We start from the raw sequence: 25,910 nt of genomic DNA on the forward strand, positions 1-25,910 counted from the left end.
GAAACACCTGCGTCGATATGTTACCATTAAAAAAAAGATCTTTATATTTAGATTTTAAATAGATGCTTAGATCTGTAGATGTACGGGTATTTCTCTAACTTAATAAATGATAGAAGATATTTACCTCGAACCACAGAGTAAGAGAAGGTACGTTTTGACGGATGGCAATATTGATGATTTTTTTTAGTGACCTTGGTTCTTTTATCATTTGGTTGATAATATTAGATTTTGAACATCCGTTTCTTCAATTCTTCTTCTTCAATTGTAATTAATGTCCGTATACTATATTATCTAAAAATTAAATGAGAATTTCTGTACAGATAAAATAACGATGACTTTACAGCAATCTGTTGATGACTTTTACAGCAATCTCTTGATGATTTTACAGCAATCTCTTGATGATTTTACAGCAATCTCTTGATGACTTTACAGCAATCTGTTGATGACTTTACAGAAATCTCTTGATGAATTTGCAGCAATATCTTTATAAATTTACAGCAATCTCTAGATGATTTTACAGAAATCTCTTGATGACTTACAGCAGCAATCTCTTGATGAGTTACTTCAATCTTTTGATGACTTTACAGCAATCTCTTGATGAGTTTACAGCAATCTCTTGATGAGTTACATCAATATTTAGATGATTTTTACAACAATCTCTTGATGACTTTACAGCAATCTCTTGATGACTTTATAGCAATCTCTTGATGAGTTTACAGCAATCTCTTAATTTTTAATTTTTTAACAAAGCAATCTCTTGATGAGTTTTAAACTGTCGCTTTGTACTTTTTCCTCTGGTTTGATGAGTGTTTTCGCGTTTATTCTTTTGAACAATTGTACAAAAAGTTAGAAAGGCTCTCCCTAAGATTTCTCAAACTTCAAATGTAAACAATCTTCTTGTTTTCTATAATCTATAATCAATATATTTCTTGAAAATGTCTCAATCTTTTGAGATCAATTTATTGTTTATACTTTCTCCGTGATTCCCCCGTGCTTGTTTCCTATATTAAAATCATGTTGCAACGCAATTCATGACGAATTATTTGAAAAAGAAGTTGAATCATCTGACTGTTGCGATGTACACGGGGATGTAGGTACGCAGTGTGCAAAGCAGAAAACTGCGCGCGTCTACGGCACCGTCGGTCCCCACTTGTGACACGCAATGTTATGTTCTTACGGTACTTTGCGTCGATATGTTGCGTTTACGTTCTTGCGTTGTGTCTTCTAGTGGGAACCAAACGGTGTTTATTAAAAGCGTGGAAACATAAAACGATTAAAGCTAGCCCACTTCATCAATGCCATGCCAGTGGTTGATCAGTTTGTGACGTCCTGTCGATAATTATGTAAGAAAATCGGCTTATATTGATTGATTCGATATCTGTTGTGTCTACTTCAGTTCTTCATGGCAACATTGTATTATAATTATATTACTACACTCAGGTAAAGCAATTCCGACATAGTACATAGCTACTGTACATAACGTATTACAACTTATGTATACATATATAATCTACACGTTGTGTTAATTGCTGTAATTAACATTGTGCAGGTTCACGATAATGGAATCTTGAAATCTAATACAATCTGAGACCACATGGCAGTTTCACACACAACTACTAGTTTCATTTGGGAAAATAACATGACTAGACATTTTGATAAAGGCCTGTTTATACTATACGGACGATAAAGAACGACGATCAATGATAAACATACATTTTGTTTACAGGAAAACAATAAATCTTCTTAAACTCTATCTACACTATCACATTTTATATGCCCATATATGGACATGATGATGTCATAACACTACTATATTTGGGCATACTACTACCCTATTTCGGCACATCACACTTTTTTGTCAAACTTGTTTGATAGTGTAGACTGATCTTTAAAATGGTAGAATAACCATTATGTTGTATTTATTAAAAATCCAATTAAATGACGTCATGATTGGTTGCACAATTTTTGGCTTCGCAAAGAAGTTGAAATTTCAGTGGGCTAATGTTCTTGCGCATTTAAGGTGCCTTTTTTCGGTAATAAGAAAGTTTTAGGTGATTTGTTTTTAACCATTTAAACTTGGCAACGCAAGCAAATTTATAAATGACGTATGAGCAACAGTTCGAATAATTCATCTCTTGTGATTCGACAAATCACGTGCTTGCGCGTACAGTAAGCTGGTAGTCAACTCGCTTGCTTGCTATGCGTCGCGTCTGTGTCCTTGCTTTGTGTCCTACCGGGAATCAAGCTTTATAATCAGACGGCAAAGTGTTAACTTTCATCATATTTTTTCAAGTTTATAACATAATTATTAAAAAGACATGACTTTGGTAAACGTTTTGACTAAAATGTATATTAGCCTATTTTCTAAAATACATAATCTCAACTCTCTCCCTTTCCTAAACAAAATTGTCAATTTTGAATTGAAAATAAAGAGGGAGAGTTTTGATATGCACCGTCGTCGGGGACAACTTCATATATTTGTCCCTATTGATGATTACATAATTGGTTTTCAACATAAGTCCCATTATGAAGCTATGGGGTATGATCAAAGAACCTAGGTCTTTGGTATGATATTAAAGAATTTCGATAAAGCGCCCTCTACAGATAAATCTAATGACGTTTCTTAAAATACGGGAAATTTAAAGTACAATACCAGACCTGCCTATACACGTACACGGGGATTTTGTTTGTTTTTTGTGCAATTTTCTTTTAAACATCGGACAACAGAATATTATGGTATGTTGGTTTTTAATTATAATTGCAATGATTGATGCTATCATTTGTTTCCTTCTTAATATCTAGTGTTAGGACATGTTTCCTCGTGAGGCTTTTTGTTGATACTTTTTGTTTGTAAACTTAAAACGACGGGAGGCCTACCACCACTGACTGGAGCACGGAATGAGTACGACCAGCCAGTTCCTCATTGTTAATGTTATAGCAAGTGCGATGAACACGCCATGGCCTTTCCCACTAAAACATCCCTCTAGGCAATGATGGGTAAAGACGATGGTGAGTAAAAGACAATAGCGAGTTTTTAAAAATTACAAAAAAAATCACTAGATCCCAACCGCAGTACCACACCACACTATACCAGTCAATCAAACGAAACAGTGTAAACTTTGACCAATCAATTGCGTTCCCCCAACGGAACCCTAACCACTTCATTTAAGGTGCCTTTTTCAGAATTAAGAAAGTTTTAGGTGTTTTTTTTTTTAACCATTTAAGCTTGGTTACCACTATAAGCTGCAACGCAAGCAAATTTATCAATGACGTATGAGCAACAGTTCAAATAATTCATCCCTTATGATTCGTCAAATCACTTGCTTGCGCGTACAGTACATTGGTGGTCAACTCGCTTGTGTCGCGTCTGTGTCCTTGCTTTGTTGTGTCCTAGTGGGAATCAAGCCTGACCACTTCATTTGTAGAGAGCTCTGCTCTGCTAGGTATTCTTTTGTATCATATCGACCATTGTACAATACCAATGGAAGGATAGTAGTGCAGTCCAAGTTTACTTAGCATCATTACTCAACATTAAATCATTGCCCACTACTAGATGGGTTTTTTTTTTACTAGTAGGTAGGTTCTTTAGCCACCAAGCAGCGTTTCATAATCATAAATACCAGAAATTAATTTTCCCATAGATTTGTAGTTTGTTTAAAATCTGTAGCATTCATTTTAATTAGTTGGTCATTATTAAAGCCACATTTAAAATTTAAAATTAGAAAATAGAGTCTACTACTAAAATAAAAAAACGTTCTTAAAATTCATCAATAACTACTATGCTAATTTCAAATATTTCAACAAACATTACATGTACAATTTATAAATGTTAAGTGAATTAAAAGTACATTATTCTCCTCACATGCTTTTCTAATTACCTACCAACTCCACCAGGTAAAACAATTTGTTAACAATTAATTTACAATTCAATAAATTAAATTTGTCATAGGTTAATATTCTGGCTTTGATTCAGTAAAGCAGTTTAGTGAAAATATTTTAGTAATTCAAGTTCAAATTTAGCAGACATAACGCGCATATGCATTAATAATCCTTACAACATGATTTTTTTTCCAGTATGCCCAAACTCACAGCGTTAGTTTTAGATAGCTGTTACCCCTCTCGTATCTGGCATTTTTAATGATAGGCGGATGAGGCCAAATTAACTAGCATAATCTGTGACATTACATTGACCTTATGTCAAATGCCGACCAATGAATAAAGAGACACAATTGCAACCCACAGTCCTAAGAAAAGTGTATTTTTTATTTCATTTTGTTTATTCTACAAACATCCAACAGCGAGTAACTCATTACAGAATGGATATAAACCATAATAATTGATCATGCTTGTAAACTATAAGTCTCATTTGAGGCTTGAAGAGTGGAGTTGAAAGAGTCGTGAGTTACAACCCTGGCGCTAGGTCAGGATTGAACCCTGAATCTTTGGATTGGAAGACAAGCATGTTTACCACCAAGCTACAGCCCCACTATTATATTATTGAAACAACATGCCTAGTCAAAATCGTTAAATTCATGACAAAATTAAACAGATCATGGGAAATTCATTGTCTGTTTAAATAAATTGAAATAGATAGTTAGTAACATCATGGAAGAGTGATGTAATGCTACTCTTCCTTGGTAACATTCACTATTTAAGCTGTCTGTCACTTTAGAATTATTTTATAATTTATAATACATAATTTTCATTACAAAATTGTATTCATAAACTATTTTATTTATTTATTTTTAACCAAAAGTGTGTGTGGTCTGTCAACATATTTTACCAAAAAGGAAATCGTTAAGCATGAATGTGACTACAAAATTAATCATATTTATCCTAAAGATGACCTATATATCTTAGTCATTGCATCAATAGCTTAATTTTAATTCAAGTTTTATATTTCTGATATAAAGTTTTTTAAATTCCGTAAACAATATAGAGTTGACCTATGCAGTTTGTTCTTATTGGGCATGTTTTTGATGACAAGAAAACTGTTTTTTTTAAACTTATACATTTTTTCTTTAACATTTATTTTCCGATTAAAAACAATGATTTTTAACCTCAACTATGAAGGGCCTGTTTCTGCTGCATCAAAATAACCAATTAAAAATGGTGTGAATAAATTAACTCAATTTTTATTGGGAGCAGAATCAGGACAATTTTGTGGCAACCAGCTGCTGACTTTGAGTCAACTACACTGAAGTAACGGTTATTTTGGAGCAAAAAATGAGCAGAAATGCAGTCATTAAACAAACTATTTCTCCTGAGCAATTTTTAGCGGCAATGCATTTACAGTCTAAATTTTACCTCATACCCAGTACCGTTTTGATTTTACGATCATTGGGGAAACCACCTCACGACCTATTAGGTGGTCACTGAATGGTACGGACATAATGATTGACGTCATTGCACAACGAACGATCCAACCAATGAAAAACCAAATTCTAGGCTGAAAAGTGATTTTAAATTAATGTACGATTTGGGAAATTTTTGGAAAAATAAAAACAGGCAATATTTTTATTTTTATATTACAATATTTTAGCAAGCAAAAGTGATAGGTCACAATGACAGTATAGAAATTCCTTGAGACAAAAAAGTAAGCAAATATTTGAAAGATTTTTACATAGAGTTTCCTTTTATCAATTATTTCAATGATTATGTATCTAAATTTGTTACAATTTAGTTCCTGTATTGATAGCTATAGATAGATAGAGTACAATTACATCCTTATATTATTTTAAACTGACTAGTAGACGGAATTCAACATAAAAAAGTGAAACAGAAATGGACTATAATGATCAAATATGTACATACACTAGATAACAATATATATTTTACAGTTAAGTTCCTTCTCCTTGAGGCTGATTTAGATGGGGAAAAGGGAAACTCTCCCCTCTCAATATCAATGATCCATAATTAAACTTTAATAAAGGTATTTATTATATATATAAAAAACTTGATTTCGCAAATGAAATGCATAGCAAAAACATACAAAAGGTATAAAAATACATGAATATTATAAAAAATCTAATAACAGTAACATACAATTTTGAATTCAAAAGCAATTTATCAAACACAGTTTTAACAATCAAATTATTAGACATACTAATACGTAACATAAAACTATAAATAGACTTAGGCAAAAATTCACCAAAACTTGGGGTACTAAATTTAACAAACATATAGGAACTTGCATCATCATCATCATTGTTTTTAACTAGAAAATGACAAAATTCGAATTAGGCCCTCTACAGACCCATGGCAGCCAGCAATGGTAGCGCCTATGCATCCCCTACTTATTTTGTTGTAGTAGTAGTAGTTGTAGTTTTTGAACTTCACTCACTTATTTTAAGGCTGCTATGAAAACTCACCTTTTTAACTCTATTTTTATTTTATTTTTCCGCTTTTTATTTCATTTGTTCATTGAGACTTTGTATAATGTGGCTATAATCCCGATTTATTATTATTAACGTGCACTGTATGTAAATAGAATATGTTCTTTAGATCCTTACCGAAGGACAAGGCAAATGGGAGGACTTCAAACGTAAACAATCTTCTTGTTTTCTATAATCTATAATCAATAATATTTCTTGAAAATGTCTCAATCTTTTGAGATCAATTTATTGTTTATACTTTCTCCGTGATTCCCCCGTGCTTGTTTCCTATATTAAAATCATGTTGCAACGCAATTCATGACGAGTTATTTGTAGTTGAAGAAGTTGAATCATCTGACTGTTGCGATGTACACGGGGATGTAGGTACGCAGTGTGCAAAGCAGAAAACTGCGTCTACGGCTGGCACCGTCGGTCCCCACTTGTGACACGCAATGTTATGTTCTTACGGTACTTTGCGTCGATATGTTGCGTTTACGTTCTTGCGTTGTGTCTTCTAGTGGGAACCAAATGGTGTTTATTACAAGCTTGGAAACATAAAACGATTAAAGCTAGCCCACTTCATCAATGCCATTTGTGACGTCCTGTCAATAATATGTAAGAAAATCGGCTTATATTGATTGATTCGATATCTGTTGTGTCTACTTCAGTTCTTCATGGCAACATTGCATTATAACTACACTCAGGTAAAGCAATTCCAACATAGTACATTATAAGCATCTTGCCTACGCTATCAACCTTATTTGATAAAAAAATATGATATGCCCATTATATGGAAATGATGATGTCATATCACTACCATATTTGGGCATATCACTACTATATTTGGGCACACCACACTTTTTTGTCATGAAATAAGTTGATAGGTGTAGCCAGAACTTAAGAATACAATCAGTATGGCACAGAGCCCATACCTATTACATAATAGGCCGTTTCCTTACTATTTATTCTGTTCTCCCAAAGGGCTCAGTGTATATATATATGTGATGAGTTTGTGACAGATGGCTGTGTGTGAACTACGACACCGGGGTAACCCCCTACTCGTCTCGAAAGATGTATGTACTAGGTTCTTTAAAGTACAATGAGCCAGATATGTACATTGGACCTCCAGTTTATAGTCCTTATTCGAGAAGATTTGCTCTACCATGGAGTGAGTGAGCCTCAAACCCTTGCCAACATATTACGGTTTCACTGTCTTAACTGCTTGGCCACTCACTCGCTCGCTTACATTACACCATCACTCTCCATGGCAGAATTGAGCAAGCCTGGTATTTGATTGCATGCATGTAGTCTCAATCCCAGAATCCTAAATTCAAATCAAATGTCAGGATATAGGATTTTGTTCTAAAATTGATTATGGTCCACCAACGATATATATTATTTCACTGTAACAGTGCATGAGAAAATTCATGGAAATTGGAATGTCAGTGACAGTTGACCTTTGACCTTGTTGGTGTGAATGTTCTTGTAGCTTCTCCTTCCTTAACCCACAGGTTGCTGAAACCAGGATGTTACAATAAAGTTGTTATTGTTGTAGTTATTAACCTGTGGTATTCACATCACATGACAAGACAAGGCTGGATTTTACAATTTTAGCTATAATTATCTTACTATGATTATAATTTACTTGACTATAATTTGTAGCATCAGAGAATTTGTCTAGTATTCCACCAGCCTGATTTCACAAATATATTTGTAAATCGGACATTGTTTTTGTCGAAGCAGCTTTAAATATACTGTAGGCCTTTCCATATACAAATAGTAAGTATACTTTTATAGCTCTTTTTTTATAGTAATTAGTGAATGCTAATGTCTATCTGAGAAGTTTGGATGGATAACTGTAACACAGTGGGCAAGGCCCCTAGATAGCACTCCTAAGTGGCCCTCCTCCAATGCTGGGTAGTTGCATTGGACTGTTCGTCTCTAATACTCAATTAGTAAACTTGTTTTAATAATACATGGATGCTTGTATCCAGAAGTGTTAAGGTTTGAAAGTATAGTCTGTCTCATCGATTGTAGCCTCTTTTGTGGAAAAATAAATCCCCAGTAAAAATCTGGGCTTGATTGAATATAAACTTACAGTAATGAAATCTAAAGGAAAGTCTATGAGCTAAATGCGGCACTCGATTAAGAATAAGATGTTTCTTGTAGATTTAAAAAAATTACCTTAAGTACAGAATGGTTAGAGGCTTTAAACTTTAAACCATTTTTAGCCATTAGAAAAGGGTATTGAAAATAATTGTCACTTCAGCGACATGCTGGTTGTTGGTATTTATGTTCCTCGGGAATAGTCCCACCTCCCAGATTCAGGCAAATTTTACGTACAAGGGCGGTAGAATTATACCTGGGGAACTCGGTATTAGGATATGTTTTAAACTATGCAGCCCCCGGATAAAACACATTTACTGTATCCAGGCCTCATTTTATTAATGTTTATTTAACTGATTATAATCATGTTGAGGGAAGTAGAACATCAAGTGTTTAATGTGTTTACACAAAATTTATTATTTAGAATACTACTACATTATCAATACTCAAGGTGTACTATTAGTTTCAATTTCAACATCAAAATATTACTAGTGGAAAATAAATAAAGGTTGTAAATGATTAACTTTGTATTAACAATGTCATTGCTTTTGAGAAGATATAATGTTTTTATGAAATGGAAATTTTGTTTTATTTATTTTATTTCAACTTTATTTTCAGAGTTTAGTTTATAAAGGCCTTCAACAGAAAACAAAAAATATACAATATAATAATATAATATAATATATAATTATTAAATTAAATTAATCAGTTTCTTAACACTTTGACTGCCAAACATGAAGATCTTCGTTTTTGGAAACACAACGCTTGACTGCCAAACATGAAGATCTTCGTTTTTCGCGTTTTTTTACGAAATCCGGAAGATAGGTTAATTATTGGTATATACTATAAATATGGACACTATATTCGGTCTGGACCGTGAATATTTTACTTTTTGAAAGTAACTAATCTGGTTGCGAACGATTGTCAAAATGGTACCTGTCGAAATAACATACACCGCGCATCATAGTAGCGCGTACAGCGATGCCGCCGAAGCATTACAAAGGTTTATGTGGATTGGCATGTTTGCTGAATAAAAAATAATGGATGAATTTTTAATATGAAGTCTTTAATTTTATTATTGTATGTATACCCTAATTGTTTTGGTGTTTCACTGTAAGTGGCCGAGTTTCACGCAACAAACTTGTTTAGAAATGGTATGAATATTATCATCAGTTTACTAGCTAGGCTAGTACGTAGTAGTAGTACCTAGTAGTACTAGCCTAGGCCTAGTCATAAAACGGTTCCAGACCAACTCTAGGCCTAGTTAACTAGGACTGGTGTCTTTACTATGTGGATTTTGGCGAAACATTGATGTAAGATTTATGATTTATAAAATGTAATACATTTTTCGATAGTGATAACTTGTTTTTATAGGCCTACCGGTGCCGTGTAAGTAACCTTTTCGTTGTTTGTTGATATCACCGGGCGATATTTTCATATTGTGATGTCTTGCACAAAATCGCGAATACCTCGACTTTCTTGCGCGAAACTACGAAAAACTAAAAAAGTGGGTTACTTTCATTTTACTATTACGATTTACATATTGCGATTTGAAAATCGTTCTTGGTACCATTGTAAAGCTAAAATCTTTATTTTAGTCTAAATTACATGTAAATCAGATCACATACATAGTTTCAATCAGCTTTAATAAAAACATCGAATTGGGCTATAAACGCTGGCGGTGGCAGTTTCTAACTGGAAAAACCTCTGGCAGTCAAAGTGTTAAAAGTTAAAATTCATGACTATAAAAAAAAAATGAAATTAAAATGAGATGGCAACAATCATTATAAGTAAAATAGAACTTTAAAATAAATTCATTTAAAATACATAAAATGCATTAATTCATTACTTATCTCGGAGATATAATTTGTTTTTAAATAGGTTAAAAAATACATTTTTATGCAATTTAAAGGACATTATGAAGTAGTGAATATAAAAGTATTCAAAACATTTGGTTAAAAAATAATTAATATAATGTGAATAGCTGCACTGCACTACTTAACTTTTAATAAAATTAATATCATTTTCTCTCTTTAAAAAAAAAAATTATTTTTAATCAAATTAATTTTCCGTATTCTGCTATTAAAATTATATCCCCCATGTTTGTTATCAAACCCTGGACCATAGATTCCAAATTAGAATTTAGAGACAACCATTGCCAAACCACAGAGGGTGCTATAACTTCTATCAACTCTATGCATAGTTACAATCGGTATTCCTAGGTGATTTTTCAATTATATATATTATGTGCATTTGTTTATATATTGGTATGGTAGGAACCATGTCAAAAGTGGCTACTGCGGCAATACTACAGTAACTATACAGACCTGCCAAACCTTTTTAGAAGTTGCCAAAAAGATTGAAAAAATCAAAACTTTTAAATAATGATGCAAAATACTACAAAAACACAAGACAAACCAACTAATATTTGCTCCCCTCTATCTGTTGGATAGTTGGCCGTTGGTGGTGACATTCAATTTGAAGATAACTTTTGTTTATTTTGTCGCAAAGTTAGCAAAAAATCGAAATAAAATCACATTAAATCGGGTGAACTGAAGATTTGCCTAGGAATACCGATTGTAACTATGCATGAATTTACCAACAAAAACTGAATCCAAACGAGCGTATTTATGGCACGCCCTTAGTGCCTTTAATAGGAGAACAATGAACAATCTTACTTTGATAGTTTTACATAATATAATTTTTTAGAAAAACATCACATCGACCGAAAACAAAGGTTATCAGAGCCTTTGATAATATATTAAATATGATTTTATTAAGCATAGAAATGTGTTATTATTTATGTTAGTACATAATATACGAAATAATGTTCAATACTCATTATTTTATTAAAGGCACTATGTGCGTGCGATATTCTATGACTTTCGTTTGATTTAAGTTTTTGTGGCTAAACTCATCGTTTTTAACATAAATTCGGACGATTTTTGCTATAAAAGTTGGGTTTTCATAATTAATTAACAATTATCTACTCTCATTTGGTAAGTATTGCAACATTTTGAGTCTCGTTTTTGTTTCCGTTTGGTGTTGGACCGCGCTCGCGAAAGACAACAGTCGTTCACCTGGGAAGGGCCGTATGTCATCGCCTTTGTTGAGGAATTAGGCTAGATAAAAATTATTCTAGGCGATCGGGCGCTGCACGACCCTCCCCATGTTATTGAAGGCTCCATGAGAATTAATTTTATTAGCGATGGTAAGTAGGCTTTACAAAAAACAAAACTTGTAGACCTGTAGACATTTTATTATTTTAACATGTTTGAGATGTTCGGCGATATACACAAGTGTGTACTGACGACGTCGATGTAAACAAACAGCCAACCTACTACTTCCGTCTGAGTGTATTGCATTTTGGGTAATGATGACGTTTTGCTCGACGACCACCCATAGATTTAACCGGTTATTTCGGGGCACAAATTGAGCAGAAACGCGGTCTTGTTATATTGTTATCTATTTTTAATCTATTTTAAAATAACCGGTTAAATTGCGTTATGCAGCAGAAACAGACCCTATCTCTGTACAAGATAAAAGATAATTATAAACATGAATGTAAAGAAATATTTGTTACATAAAGAATGTAACAGAATTAATTAGTTGGTCGAGTATGCCAAATATGTGAAGTGAATTTGTTGTGTGCAAATTTATGTGAATATTTTTATGGTCGACTTGCCAATGAGACATTATTTTGTTGAAAATCTGATGAATGTCTTTATATTTTAAAACTGAAAACGATCCTATTCAGTTCATATACGGTACTACAGTATACCAGTTCCATGCAACTGGGATAGGCCCTTATTCAGATTACACTATTTTAACCAGTTAATATCATGCAACTGAAATAGGCCCTTCACTACACAATATTCAGTTACTTCCCATGCACTGAAACAGGCCCTTTTACTCACACACTACACTATTTGTCCAGTGAACATGCAAATGAAACAGGACTTTATTCACACACTACACTATCTGTCCAGTTAAGCAACTGAAACAGGACTTAATTCACACACTACACTATTTGTCCAGTTAACTTCCATGCAACTTAAACAGACCCTTATTCACACACATTTTTATTTAATGTACTTCCATGTAACTCAGGGCCAATCAACATAGGATAGTAAATACAAAGATTTATAGTCGTCTATCAATACCTATATGACAGGCAGTCTAGATACATTTAATGTGATATCTGAAACCAAGATTTGTTACATATGCTCCATCAGCATCACTTTCAGTTTCTTTTGCATCTTGATTGTTATTGGTAATTAACAGCTACAGGCCTTAATCTTAACGGCCACTACTCTAGGTAAATTACGTTCCAACAATAGAGATTCGGCTAAGCTGGATTAGCGCATCCAAAAAGGTTCTATTTAACGTGCGTGGTCAGTAATATAAAGAAGAGGAAAGATGTATAGGGAAAGATATCTTCAAAGTAAGTATGATACTTGAAGCGTAATAATGATATTCTTTGTTTATATGTTTTTAATTTAAACAACATTGTATTTTGTTTGTTTATTCATGGATAGTCATGGTACATTTTTCAGTAATTTCAGATTTCAAAATTGTATTCTTTCTAAATTCTTTGCTGTAGTCTTTGAAGTAATGACTTTGTTTATGTAACAAACATATTTACGGACAGGCTTAGATAAAGTTACAGTACATTCACAGTTGTTCCGTTTCCCCCAGAATGAAAGATAAGGCTGTTACACAATTGAAAATCTTATAGAAAATAGATCTTACATCGTTTAGAAGTACAAAGGCTTCAGCGTTATGGCCTCCATTTATACTATCAGAAAGAGAGAGTTTGTACAAATGTTTTAATTGCACGCATCAATACACAGGATGTATCAAAATTAATTGACTGGATTGTACTGGGAAGGTTGAAACATGTTCCGTACTTTTGTTAGCAGTATGACTGATGCAACAAACAAACTTAAACATTCTGTTTCGTCTTTTGTGGTTGAGCAGATAAGACATTAAAAACTATATCTGAGTGCCTGGTCCAGTGTACACAAAAATGCTCATATGTGCACTTTAGAAGAACATAGTACATCTTTCTAGACGAGTAGGGGGTTACCCCGGTGTACAAGAAGACACAGCCACTATTGTAGACAGGCAAGAGAGAGGTGACACTATATGGATTCTATGAAATAGTATCCCGCTTCATTTTTGCTTTTGTTCACCTTTCTTTCTTGTTGTTTTCTGACTAGGCTAGGAGGCACCGGATCCCTGTAAAGATCAAGACTTAACCGATGCTAACTGGAGTCTGACTTTACACAGTGATCCCCAGTTAGCGGTGATGGTGTATCCCCACACTCCGGTTGGGGTGCTAGCTTGGTGTATTTGTCTTTTTGTTCTGGCTTCATTTTGGTTTCCACTCTTTCTCTTTATTATCGAGCGCATAGAAACATCGTTTATTTGCGCTATATAAATCTATCTATCTATTATTAAATTATTATTAAAATATAGAGGGATTGCTATTATTAACATGAAATCAAGTAGGCTTCGATAACACTTTTGTGTAGTTGTGGTATAGTATAAGTCATACTCCTAAAACAACAATGGGAATTTCTATTATAGTTTGATTAAATTTTAATCCAGTTAACCTGTCCTTGGAACATCCTTAGATGTACCTGATGTCTGTAGTTCAGTCTATTGTATTATGTAAAAAAAAAAAAATATTCCATTTTGATGATAAAGAAATTCTTCTTTTTCCGGCCTTAAACTCTGGAGTTGAGTGCAGAGAAAATTTTAGTTCAGGATTCTTTACTAACGGATTTAGAAAAGGATATACATTTCCTGTTGAGATGGAAGGTGCGAATGATTTCCAAGCGTTGACAATAGAGGAAGTACTTCACTGACGTTTACAGTAGATTCTCAATTGTTTTTGTTAAACACTGATCATTTTAAGACTCGGATTCAATCAAATATCCTAGGAGTGTCTCTACTATCATGTTGCAAAAGTAATAAAATGTGTTGTTATTGGTAGTGAAGATTTAACAGTTTGTAACCAGATATCTATTCAGGATTTTTATTGATTACAAAGTAAAAGACCATGAGTACTCTATTTTATCGAGTCATGTCGAAACCGACTGAAGACCAATTATCAACCAACGGTAACATATTTCTTTTCTTTAATGATATTTTCCAAAATGTATTATTTATTTGTTTATAAAGTCTACAAGTAGCACATTTATTGATCATGTCAAAACTATTCTACTGCAGTAACAGTAACATTTAATATTAGTAAATTTAAAGTTTGTTTCACCTCAAGCATTTATGATTCAGTCACTGCAATAAAACAGTGTATGATTATACCCAAAAAAGCTTACTAATTAATGCATATGCAGGTTTAGTCTTGAACAAAATGTAGTTTCTGCAGTGCAAACTGCAGTAGAATCATTTTTTACAAACAGTTGCTAAAAATCTTGAATTGTCATTCTATGGTAGATGAAAAAATGTGTAGTGATTGCGTAGTTGACTCTTCCAAAGGGATTTTTAGATTTGAGTGAACATGCACAAAGTTCACATCCACACGGGTCGTAGTCTGTTAAACATTTAGATTAAGTGGACATTTACGTAGGGCCGCAACCACCAGTACGGTTGGTAAGGTTTCTAGCCTTTGACAGAGGCTTTTGACAACCCAGTGGCTTGAACAGAGATTGTTCCCTTTTCTTGTGAAAACCGCACCACTTTATTTCTTGTGACTACATCACAGTTTTTGTTGATGTGCCTGTGAACGTATGACGTGACATTGTAATCTCTGATGGTGTTTGTGGTGCTATTTCACCACTGGGCCGGTGGTAGTACAAAGACTTAAACCAGGCTATCTATGTATGTATCCTTCACTAAACCTAATTCAATTAAAAATGCACGCAATCGTAATTGATAGGATTCAGCATTTCTTGAGATTTCAAAAATTCCAGATTTGTGGCATGAGCCTTAAATGAATATTGAATTCTACCTTTGTGGGTTTTCAGTGGCGTAAGGACTATGAGCGTAAACTGGATAAACCATATGGGGCCCCTCAGCAGAACCGGAGGAAGGAAGGCAAAAGATGTTGAAAAGTAAAAGCCTCCACTGTTGGATGGCCTATACAAGGGGCCTGGCCTCTGCTTTACGCCACTGTAGGGCAATGTGTTCTTCATAATAAACTTTAAATCAATCACCAACGTAACTATATATTCTCTAAAGACCTATTACAAAGAACTTATTAATTGATAATTGTTTAATTAATGCAAATTTGGTTCACTACAATACATCACTACAAAGAAAAATCTAAAGTGATTTTTCTCTATAAATTTTTGATTCTTTATCTATTTTCTTTTCTTTGATATTAAAAAAAATTTAATATAAATGGAAAGAATTAAGAAAAGAAGTAATTGGTCTCTGTGTTTCCGGTAGATTTGTGTGTGTGTGTGTGTGTGTGGCGTGGGATATGCTGATGGAAACGCCCCCAATCAGGCAATCAAGATCATACATGGATTATAATGTGGTCTACTGTATGGTTGATTACATCCTACATACAAATTCTTTTATTAATAAATTATATGAACAAATTCAGTAGTACTGCTTAATTTCTACCAGGCTCTGTTAAATATTTCCTAGTGGTTCATATTTTGTGGCCAGACCAAACCAGAAAATATCGGCACAGGTTTAAGGCTCTCCTCGGCCGCAGTTTCGGTATAGAAACGGCTTCAAAATGGAGGATGTCTATTGTATGCTCCTGAGTTATGTACTTAAAAAGAAACTAATTGCATCTTTCGCAAGAGTTGAAGTTTATCTATTCCAGGCCTATATAAGAATCGCAGTTATTATTTGATTTAACACTTAAAACTCGTCATTCAATTGGTTGTCTTTGACGATAAATAATATAAAAAATGTATATTGGTCCATCAATGATAATGTATGATTAATGTATTGTATTGTAGTATAATATGTAAAATCTATAATGTATTTCAGTATAGCAGACAGAATAGGGATTTTCTGATGTGTCTGAAAATTAAAGTTTTCATTTATAAATTGCAAGTGTTATTGTACAGTTGAGTTAGAGGAAAAATGGCAAAATCAGCACTGTGGGTTATCTGATAAAAATCACAGAAAGTAGGAAACATTTTGCCATTTTCACCCCAACTGTGTATAGTTTGTATTGGATTCTAAAATTCCTATTCAAGTTGCACCAGACATCACACTTAAATTACTGTTTGAAAACTTTAAATAGGACGAAAATAGTTATTTGGGTTAGTAGTGCAAAATTCCAACCTAAATAGATAAATCCCAAGTACAATAGATAACTAATAAATAGTAATTGGAGATAGTGTATCATCTCAATAATTTATTCAATACTATGTGTTTGTTTACACATACCTGTAGATTTGTGTGATATTTCAACAAAAACACCTTTTATACCAGTGTCACTCACCATTCTTTAACAGCCAAGTAACCAAAGACAGTCAAAGTATAATGTGCGATGATGCATAAAAGTTTGTTTGCTCATGCATGTAGTGGTTTTTTTAAGAGGAAGGTAGTGGCTGTGGCCAGTCAGTATTATAATCAATGCAAATTAGTTGGATGATCTCAATGAATAGAAGTAACAATAAAGAAAACTATAGATCCGTTTTTCAGGCATTTGAGAGATTGTCAGAATGCATATAGTCATGGGTGTGAAAACATATACAATTCATAGAACCATGTTATGAATGTCGTTTTCTAACGTGTATAAAAGTTTTTGCAATTAGTTTTATCGCTAATCTGCTGATCTTGGATTTTATACCAGTGGTGTGATCTTTATCCGGATTTATCTGTGGATCTATATTGGTTTTTATTTTTTTTAAACATGGAGCCTCTTGGGTTACAACCAGTACCTGAGGATGCTGCTATAAATGGTGAGATACAAATACTGGTCTTTATAGTAATTAATGAATACCACAGTGGTTTTTCGTTAATGTTGAGATAGTTGTGGTTAGATTTTGTTTAGGTAGGTAGGTTTATAGAAAAGTGAAGAACTTTAAGAACCTCATAGACATGTAGTGCTTAACATGTTAAACTTGGATTTTAATTAACAAAGATCCTACAATTTTCACAAGTGGAGGAAGCTTCCCAATCCTGACCTACCTAAATTTCAAGAAAGCTGTCAAAGCTGTGCTGTGATCATGTAATGTGGTCATAATATTCAGGAGGTAGAACATATATAATAAAAATGAAAAATATTAATGGTGGTGATATGCCTAAATATGGTAGTGCTATGACATCATCATGTCCATATATGGTTACATCACAATACATAAAGTTTGCCATAGTGTAGACAGAGCTTTAAAAGTTTATGATAATGTATTGTACTGTACCATATACTTTCTATTGACTATGGTTGCAGTACACACACTGCTGTATCTAAGCATTTCACCTGTGTGCTCCTCTTGACCCATCCATTGACACTCAAGCATTTATAAAATGATTTGTAGATACTTGTCAATATTGTCAACACTAGTTTTTAACACCTGCTGTTGCTTGAAATAGAGGTATTATTGTATTGTATGATAAATAAAAGTATTTCATAATCTTCTTTCCCATTAGTTTTCTCTATCAGACTGGAAATTCTCTTCATAATTCATATTTGAAATATACAAATTACTATTGATAATTTCTAGGTAACTTTATTGTAAACTAGTATTGAAATTGTTAACCCATGGAGGAAAAACCTCCATGGTTAACCCAAGTAGTGTAGCAGGCACTATGACTCAAAATGTTTGTGTTGCTAGGTTACTAATTAGAAATCACAATCTATTCCAGCTTCTCAATTGAAGATGCATGCGTCGTAACAACAGTTTGTCAAAGTTCATGATCAAAATGTTTGCAAAGTAAACTCTGAAGTTTTCGTGAATTTATCAATCAATACAAGCACTGTGCTGTAGTCAGAGGTGAAAACTCCCGGCCCCCCCCCCCCCCCCATTTTCTGACATGCCCTTTCAAACTATAGACAAGTTGAAATGTGATAATCACTCTAAAAAGCCAGAATACAGGCTTGTGCTGATAGAATATTCTTAATGGTGTAGTCTAAGTATACAAATATGTTTTACAAATTGATTCTGTCTTGCATTTGGCATAACGCAGGGGAAAAGCCCATGGTTTAGTAACCATGAGGAGCCCTCCAAGAGAGTTGCATTGCTTAAGCCTGGGCTTCTTACTGAAGCTCTGAGACCCTAGGTTTAGCGAGTGAGCGCTCATAGTTATACCACTGCTGTCTGGAACATTAACATAAAGATGAATGTCAATTGTTTCTTTGTACTTTACTTAAATAATAGTAATTTAATAATAAGTCAAATCAAACATATTGTCTGAAGCTACAGGTATGACCTGGCTCTGACTAGATTTCTTTAAAAATCTGGCTAGGCAAACTCGTAAACAGTCTGAATAGGTTATAATCCTGAATGGAATTAAAATTATACTTCTTTCACTCCTTAACAATTACTTTAGACAATATCGAAAGCCATTTTTAATTCCTGGCACTACTCGTAGCCCAAAGGCTATGTAGAAAATACTTTTTATTTTTGGTTTCTGAAATACACTAAACGTCTTTTAAATATAGTAGAACTGTACCTTTGAGACCCAACAAAATGTCCATTTAAAAGGCGGTATTCCCTGCTTAGAAGTTGGTCTTGGTGTTAAAATCATACCCTGCCCCTCTTTTTTTCACAGTGTCATTTGTGCACAACAAATTAATAATTATTGTATTCCATGCATAGCTTACCTGGATAACCCACCATGAAGACATCTAATAAACATAACATTCTTTAAACACCTCTCCTAAATCCAAGACAAGGCTCCAATTAATTTAATAAATGTAACTTATTCTGTATTCTCATAACAAAACAACACACGAAAGGCAGATTAGGAAATAGAAGTTAGGAAAAAGGTATGGTGCCTCATCCACCTTATCCTTTCCTAAAAGTTGTTATTTTTCACTTTTCAAAAACAATCTAGATATTATATAGCCACTATGTTGCTTTAAAAATGTTGAATCAGGGACATGCATGTCTTCCAGGAGAAAACTGAGATAACATAAAATTAATAGAGTTTTAGTTAATCGCCTTGTAAACAAGGAATTTTCTACATGCAAAAGTATGTACTTGAGATGTGAGATGAAAGAAAACGCTATAAAAGAGATTAGTCATTGTTGTAGAATAGGCCAAGGTTACATTGTAAAATATAGTATTTTAGGAAGGTATTCCAAACATTTATTGTTCTTGAAATACCAGCCTTTTTTGTTTAGTACAGTATATTGTAATCAGTAATCATGTTTTGTTCTGACTTCTGCGAAAAACTACAATACAGACAATCCTTTACTGTTAAAAGTTGTACTTTTAATGTACTCATATTGTAGTACTGTATTAATTATTCACCATCTCTACCTTCTAGATACTGACACAGTATATTTGGGGATTATATTTTGTACTGTTAACTTTTTATCTATATCAATTTTTTACGAACATAAAATTATGATAAAATTGATGATCTATTCTTTAATGATATAGTAACTACAAACAATTACATAAATTGTAGAAATTTGATATAAAATCATGGTAATTTGGCCCAAATTGGGTACTCTACAGGTAATAGGGAGGTTTCGCAACCTTACGAATACGATAACGAAAACGGATACGTCACACATTTGCGAAACTTTTGAGCTGATCCCCATTTCGTATTCGTAAAGCGTATTCGTGTTGACGAATATCACCAGTCATATTCGTAACTACAAAACGAGTATAGTTTTTATCTATTTTGCACATTTTGCATTTGAATCAGGAATGATTCATGATTATATATAATTATACTTTTATTGAAAGTAATTTACGAAAATGCCAGGTCAATTTTGATAAATAGCAGTTTTTAAAGTCCTCGCTCGCTTTGATGTTACGCTAGGCCTAGGCAGCCAAGCACCAAGCAACACGTACCTGCGCTTCGCTCAAATTTACCGCAGTCATATTTTGGACGGCGCCATCAATATTTCGTTGCCATGCAAAACAGATTTTTACTGCCTTACGGAAAACGAATACGTGTGCGTGACGTATCCGTTTTCGTTATCATATTCGTAAGATTGCGAAAACTCCCTATTACCTATTAAAGTAAAATCAACCCCAAAATTGTATTTTGTATTATAACATTTGCAAATATCATTTCGGGTTTCCTCTACAAAAAATAATAATATTCTTATTCAATTAAAATTACCCCAAGATGGGAAGGAGATAAAAATATACATATCTTTAAAATCATGTCAAAGCTATTCTACCGCAGTTACTGCAATGCATTACCGTAATGCGGTGTAATAATAATAATAATAATAATAATAATAAACAGTATTTATATAGCGCCTAATGGATCACTGACCCCTCTACATGTAGGTGCTTTACATTAGACCTTAACTAAGGGTAATAAACTATCCCCCGCCGGACACCATTCCGGTATTTCTTAGCCAAAGTTTCGGCGATGGAGACAATCAATAATGTGAAAAAAAAATGTAACTAAGCCTAACTATGCTTAACTAAGGTAAAACTATCCCCCGCCGGACACCATCCCGGTATTTCTGAGTCAAGGTTTCGGTGCCAGAATTAAGAATAGAGAGTAAATGAAGCATGCACAACTTAAGCTAGTGTTAAACTATCCCCCGCCGGACACCATCCCGGTGTACCAAAAAAAACTAACTAGATAAAAGATTCAAAAGAGTAAATTATGAACATACTTAATAATGTGTGTTTCTGTAAATAAACTGACCTAGAATAGATATAGTAATAAATGTTTTATTACGATAGCCGACAGACAGATAATAACAAGTTAGTACCTTTCATTTATATCTTGAAAACCGCTTTTAAGGTTTTTATGAATGTTCTCTATAAACATGGTATACACAAGCTATAATGTTCAATTCAGATTATGGTTGATAATAAGTAAGGTTCTTATGACAATGATAATGACAATGACAACTTCTTTTATTTTCTTTGTAAATAAAGTAGATAAATAAATGACAAAATTAACATTTATAGTTACAAAATTGATTTAAACAAAGAAAAGGAGAAAATTCTTGAAGCAGAATTGTTTTCTTCTGTGATCATGTTGTACTTTTTCACAGAATCATTTTTGATTGATTATTGTCTGAAATTTTTTCTAAAAATGGCTCTCCTGCTGTTTTTTTCCTTTTAATGTTCCTAAAATCTTTGCTTTCTCTAACATACTAATAACAATGTTTAGGGTGTCGTCCGTTTTCACTGATAGACTATCCACACTGTAAAAAGCAGACAGTGATAGCAAATTAAACCTCTTGTGTACCCAAAAAAACAGAATTTTTTAATGATATACAAAATACCTATTTTCATCTCACAAATTTGGTTTTACAAAATGGTATAGTATATAAAGTACTTTTAATGATCATCATTTCTGCTGGCAAAAATTGACTAGCAAATATTGGTATTCCTAAAACATTGTAAACACAGAATGAATTTTCTAGCAGAAACATGGCCTATGAAACCTCCACGCTATTTATAGCTCATGTTTTTGAAACCCTTTGGTAATGCTCAATAAACCTCAAGAAAAAGATCCAAACTTGATATACCGTATATTACTACTTTATGTGTTCAAAACTGTCAAATTCTATGTAACTATTTATCTATCTGTGTCTATATCTAAGTCTGTGTTTAACCATGGTTTAACCACTTCAAAGACACACTCACTGGAACCAATGAAAGAGGAAGAAAAAGTCTCCAGAACTTCTATTTATCAAAGAGTACGTCATTTTAAAAGTGGAAGATACTGTAAGTCGTAAGAAAAATTATGAATTTAACTCTGATTTTTCTTTGCAGATTTGGCGTTAAATTCTCCGGACTCACCTAAGCCAGAGCCTAAGCAAGGGGGTAAATCTAGGGATATAATAATTTACTGTCAAAGTCTGTCTTGTCCCCAGTCAGGCACACCTGCTGTTAAGGTTAGTTTATGTCAACTTGTTAAATCATGTTTATTTGTTATGCAAAATAGAAAAAGAAAACACTGTAACATTCTTTGAGTTGTTATATCATGGAGGAAATATACAGACCTCCATATCAAACAATGAAATAAGATTTATTAGTTATCCGCTTGGTATACCAAGCGGATAACTCCTTGTGATTGTATGAGATCAACAGTTTTTTTCTGTATTATTAGTTATCCGCTTAGTAGCGGATAACTCCTTGTAATCGTCCTGTTACTTTTTTTTTTTTTAGTGGATAACTCCTTGTAACTGTATGAAATCATCTTTTTTTTTTTTTTTTTTTTCTGTATTATTAGTTATCCGCTTAGTAGCGGATAACTCCTTGTAATCGTCCTGTTTCATCAAATTTTTTTCCTGTATTATACTTCTTTCTTTCTGTCATTTTTGTGCGTCGTGTTTCTCTAAAACTTGTAAACAGAACATATCGTAACTTTGTCAACATATCGAAATTTACGTGAACTTGTGCACCTCCTATTTTTGAATGACGTCAGAGTTGCGCAACGTGACTTACGCGCGATTTTATGAATTTCAATGATTGATCATAGACTAAAAACCAAACATAATTTTGTTTTGACACTTTGTGAAAATTTAAGTCATATCAAGCGCAAACTTTCTATGGATTAAAAATAGCATGTTTCACAAGAAGTTACGCGCGCACGCGCATTTAAAATTTTAGAAAGCGAAAAATCAACTTCTAATCAACTTTCTATGCGTTTCATGTCATTTTGAGCATGTCAAAAATTCCCACGCGCGCGAAAATTTTTACGCACGCGGTGCACACGTAGCGTTAAAAACATATTTTTTTCGCGTGATTTATGTTTTTTCAGCCTTTTCTAGTAATGTTACCAAATTTTAAACAATTTCGACTTAAAATTACGTCATACGAGCACGTCGAATTAGATAATTTGCACGCGTTTTTGGTGAAAAAGTTCAAAAATTCGTCAAAATTATGCCTATTTTTAAACATTCATAGATTCTAAACTACATGGGGAACTTTTTTTTAATTACATATTCTGGAGGTTGATGAGTTGTAGATATCGGATCATACATTAATATGGCTAACCGGACATTGTGACGTCATCGTATGGCCACGCGAATATAAAATATAGGATTTTTGTCTCTTTCGTCATAGCTCATCACATTTAATAGAGCGCATCTCCACTTATTCGTTGTCCATTTTCACCCCGATTTTAATATATTCTAGGTCAATCAACTATCTTTTGCATGAATTTAAAATTTTTTAATTTTTTTAACGTCATCATGCCTAAAAATTTAAATTACTTTGGTCATTAATTTCATCTTTACAGTAAATTTTAATCTGTTATAGCTCGTAAGAATAAAATGTGATAATCACGATTAAAACGTTTTCAGGAAGCTATTGTATTGTAGATACAAAATCATGTGAAAATTGTGCCAATCGAATGTTGTGACGTCATCATATGGCCAGTTATATAAAAAAAGTCGTATTTTCATCTTTTGCGTTATATTTCATTACATTTAAAAGAGCGCGCATCAATATTTCACGTATTCAAATTTCTTCTACACGTTAATATGTTGTTGCTGAGATAATTTCATTCTGAAATTTCTACTTTTGCATTTCATTTTGAAGCCGTCAAGATGTTAAAAATTACAATAAAATACGGGTCCCGTAATTTCACCTATTTTACACTGTTTGTGATATGTATACAGATTGTACTGTGTATACTATGTATATGACACAAAATAACAGAATTCAGAAATAACATTTCATATTCTTCAGTTCAGGTCATAATGCCTTAATATTTTTCTGTGTGCAATATTCTAACGTATGACGTGCCCGTGGCGTTTGTCGAGCGGATAACTAACTCGTCAAAGTGACGAGTTTCATGTCTAGTTCTTTCTTTCTGTCAATTTTGTGTCTCGCGTATCTCAAAAACTTGTAAACAAAACATTTTATAACTTTGTCAACATGTGGGCATTCACGTGAAATTGTGCACCTCCTATTGTGAATGACGTCATAATTGCGCAAGGTGATTTACGCGCGTTTTAACGAATTTCGCGTATTTAACATAGATCGAAAACCATATAGCAATTTAAATTGAAACTTAACAAAAGTTTAATTTATATCTTGCGCTAACTGACTGTGGAAAAAAAATGGCATGTTTCACAAGAAGTTACGCGCGCACGGGCGTTTAAAATTTCAAAATGCGAAAAATCAATTTCTAATCAACTTTCTACGCGTTTCATGTCATTTTGAGCATGTCAAAAATTCCCACGCGCGCGCATATTTTTACTCGCACGGTCCGCACGTAGCGTTGAAAATAATTTTTTTTCGCTTGATTCATGTTTTTCCAGCTTTTTCTGGTAATTTTACCAACTTTTGAACAATTTTGACCTAAAATGACGTCATACGGGCACATCCAATTGGATAATTTACGTGCGTTTTTGATGAAAAAGTTTAAAAATTTGTCAAAATTCGTCAAAATTATGCCTTTTTTTAAACATTCATAGATTCTAAACTACGAGGTGAACTTTTTTTAAATTATATATTCTGGAAGTTGATGAGTTGTAGATATGGAATCATGCATTAATATGGCTAATCGGACATTATAACGTCATCGTATGGCCACGCGAATATAAAATATAGGATTTTTATATCTTTCGTCATAGCGCATCACATTTAATAGAGCGCATCTCCACTTATCCGTTTTTTATTTTCACCCCGATTTTGATATTGTCTAGGTGAATGAACTATCTTTCGCATGAGTTAAAAATATTTTAATTTTTATGACGTCATCATGTCGAAAATTGTAAATAACGTGGGTCACTTATTTTCATCTTTACAGTAAATTTCAATCTGTTATAGCTCATCAGAATAAAAAGTGATAATCATGATTAAAACGTTTTCTGGAAGCTATGGGATTGTAGATACGAATTCATGTAAACATTTTGCCAATCGGATGTTGTGACGTCATCATATGGCCAGTTGAATAAAAAAAGTTGTATTTTCATATTTTGCGTAATAGTTCATCACATTTAAAAGGGTGCGCATCTATATTTTACGTATTCAAATTTCTTCTACACGTTAATATGTTGTTCCTAAGATAATTTCCTTCTGAAATTGCTATCTAAGTGTTTCATTTTGATACCGTCGCCATGTTAAAAATTGGAATAAATGGCGGGTCCCGTAATTTCACCTTTTCTACACTGTATGTAATATGTATGCAGATTATACTGTAGTGTTTGCATGTATACTATATGACACAAAATTGACAGAATTCAGCACTAACAGCATATCATATTCTTCAGTTCTTGTCATAATGCCATAATCTTTATCTGTGTAAAATATTCCAACGTATGACGTGCACGTGGCGTTTGTCGTGGTGCGGATAACTAACTCGTCAAAGTGACGAGTTTCATGTCTA

At 33.2% G+C, this 25,910-nt stretch overlaps 1 protein-coding gene across 12 annotated transcripts in view; it reads left to right on the forward strand.

Moving 5' to 3' along the window:
- Positions 1-2,561: 2,561 nt before the first annotated feature.
- The window catches only part of LOC140045162 (pleckstrin homology domain-containing family G member 6-like), a 103,071-nt gene continuing 79,722 nt past the window's right edge, over positions 2,562-25,910 (forward strand). For 4 of the 12 annotated variants that reach the window (XM_072089940.1, XM_072089944.1, XM_072089945.1 and 1 more), the window contains exons 1-2: positions 14,160-14,608; positions 22,343-22,464. In XM_072089940.1, the coding sequence (XP_071946041.1) occupies positions 14,548-14,608; positions 22,343-22,464 (183 nt within the window). In that variant the 5' untranslated portion in view covers positions 14,160-14,547. Of the gene's footprint in view, positions 2,737-7,959; positions 8,154-14,159; positions 14,609-16,912; positions 17,378-22,342; positions 22,465-25,910 lie in introns of those variants that run through there. The other 8 variants (XM_072089948.1, XM_072089950.1, XM_072089947.1 and 5 more) reach the window with 5 other exon arrangements.

This window comes from Antedon mediterranea, chromosome 3 (assembly GCF_964355755.1).
Source record: "Antedon mediterranea chromosome 3, ecAntMedi1.1, whole genome shotgun sequence".
Classification (NCBI taxonomy): Eukaryota; Metazoa; Echinodermata; class Crinoidea; order Comatulida; family Antedonidae; genus Antedon; species Antedon mediterranea.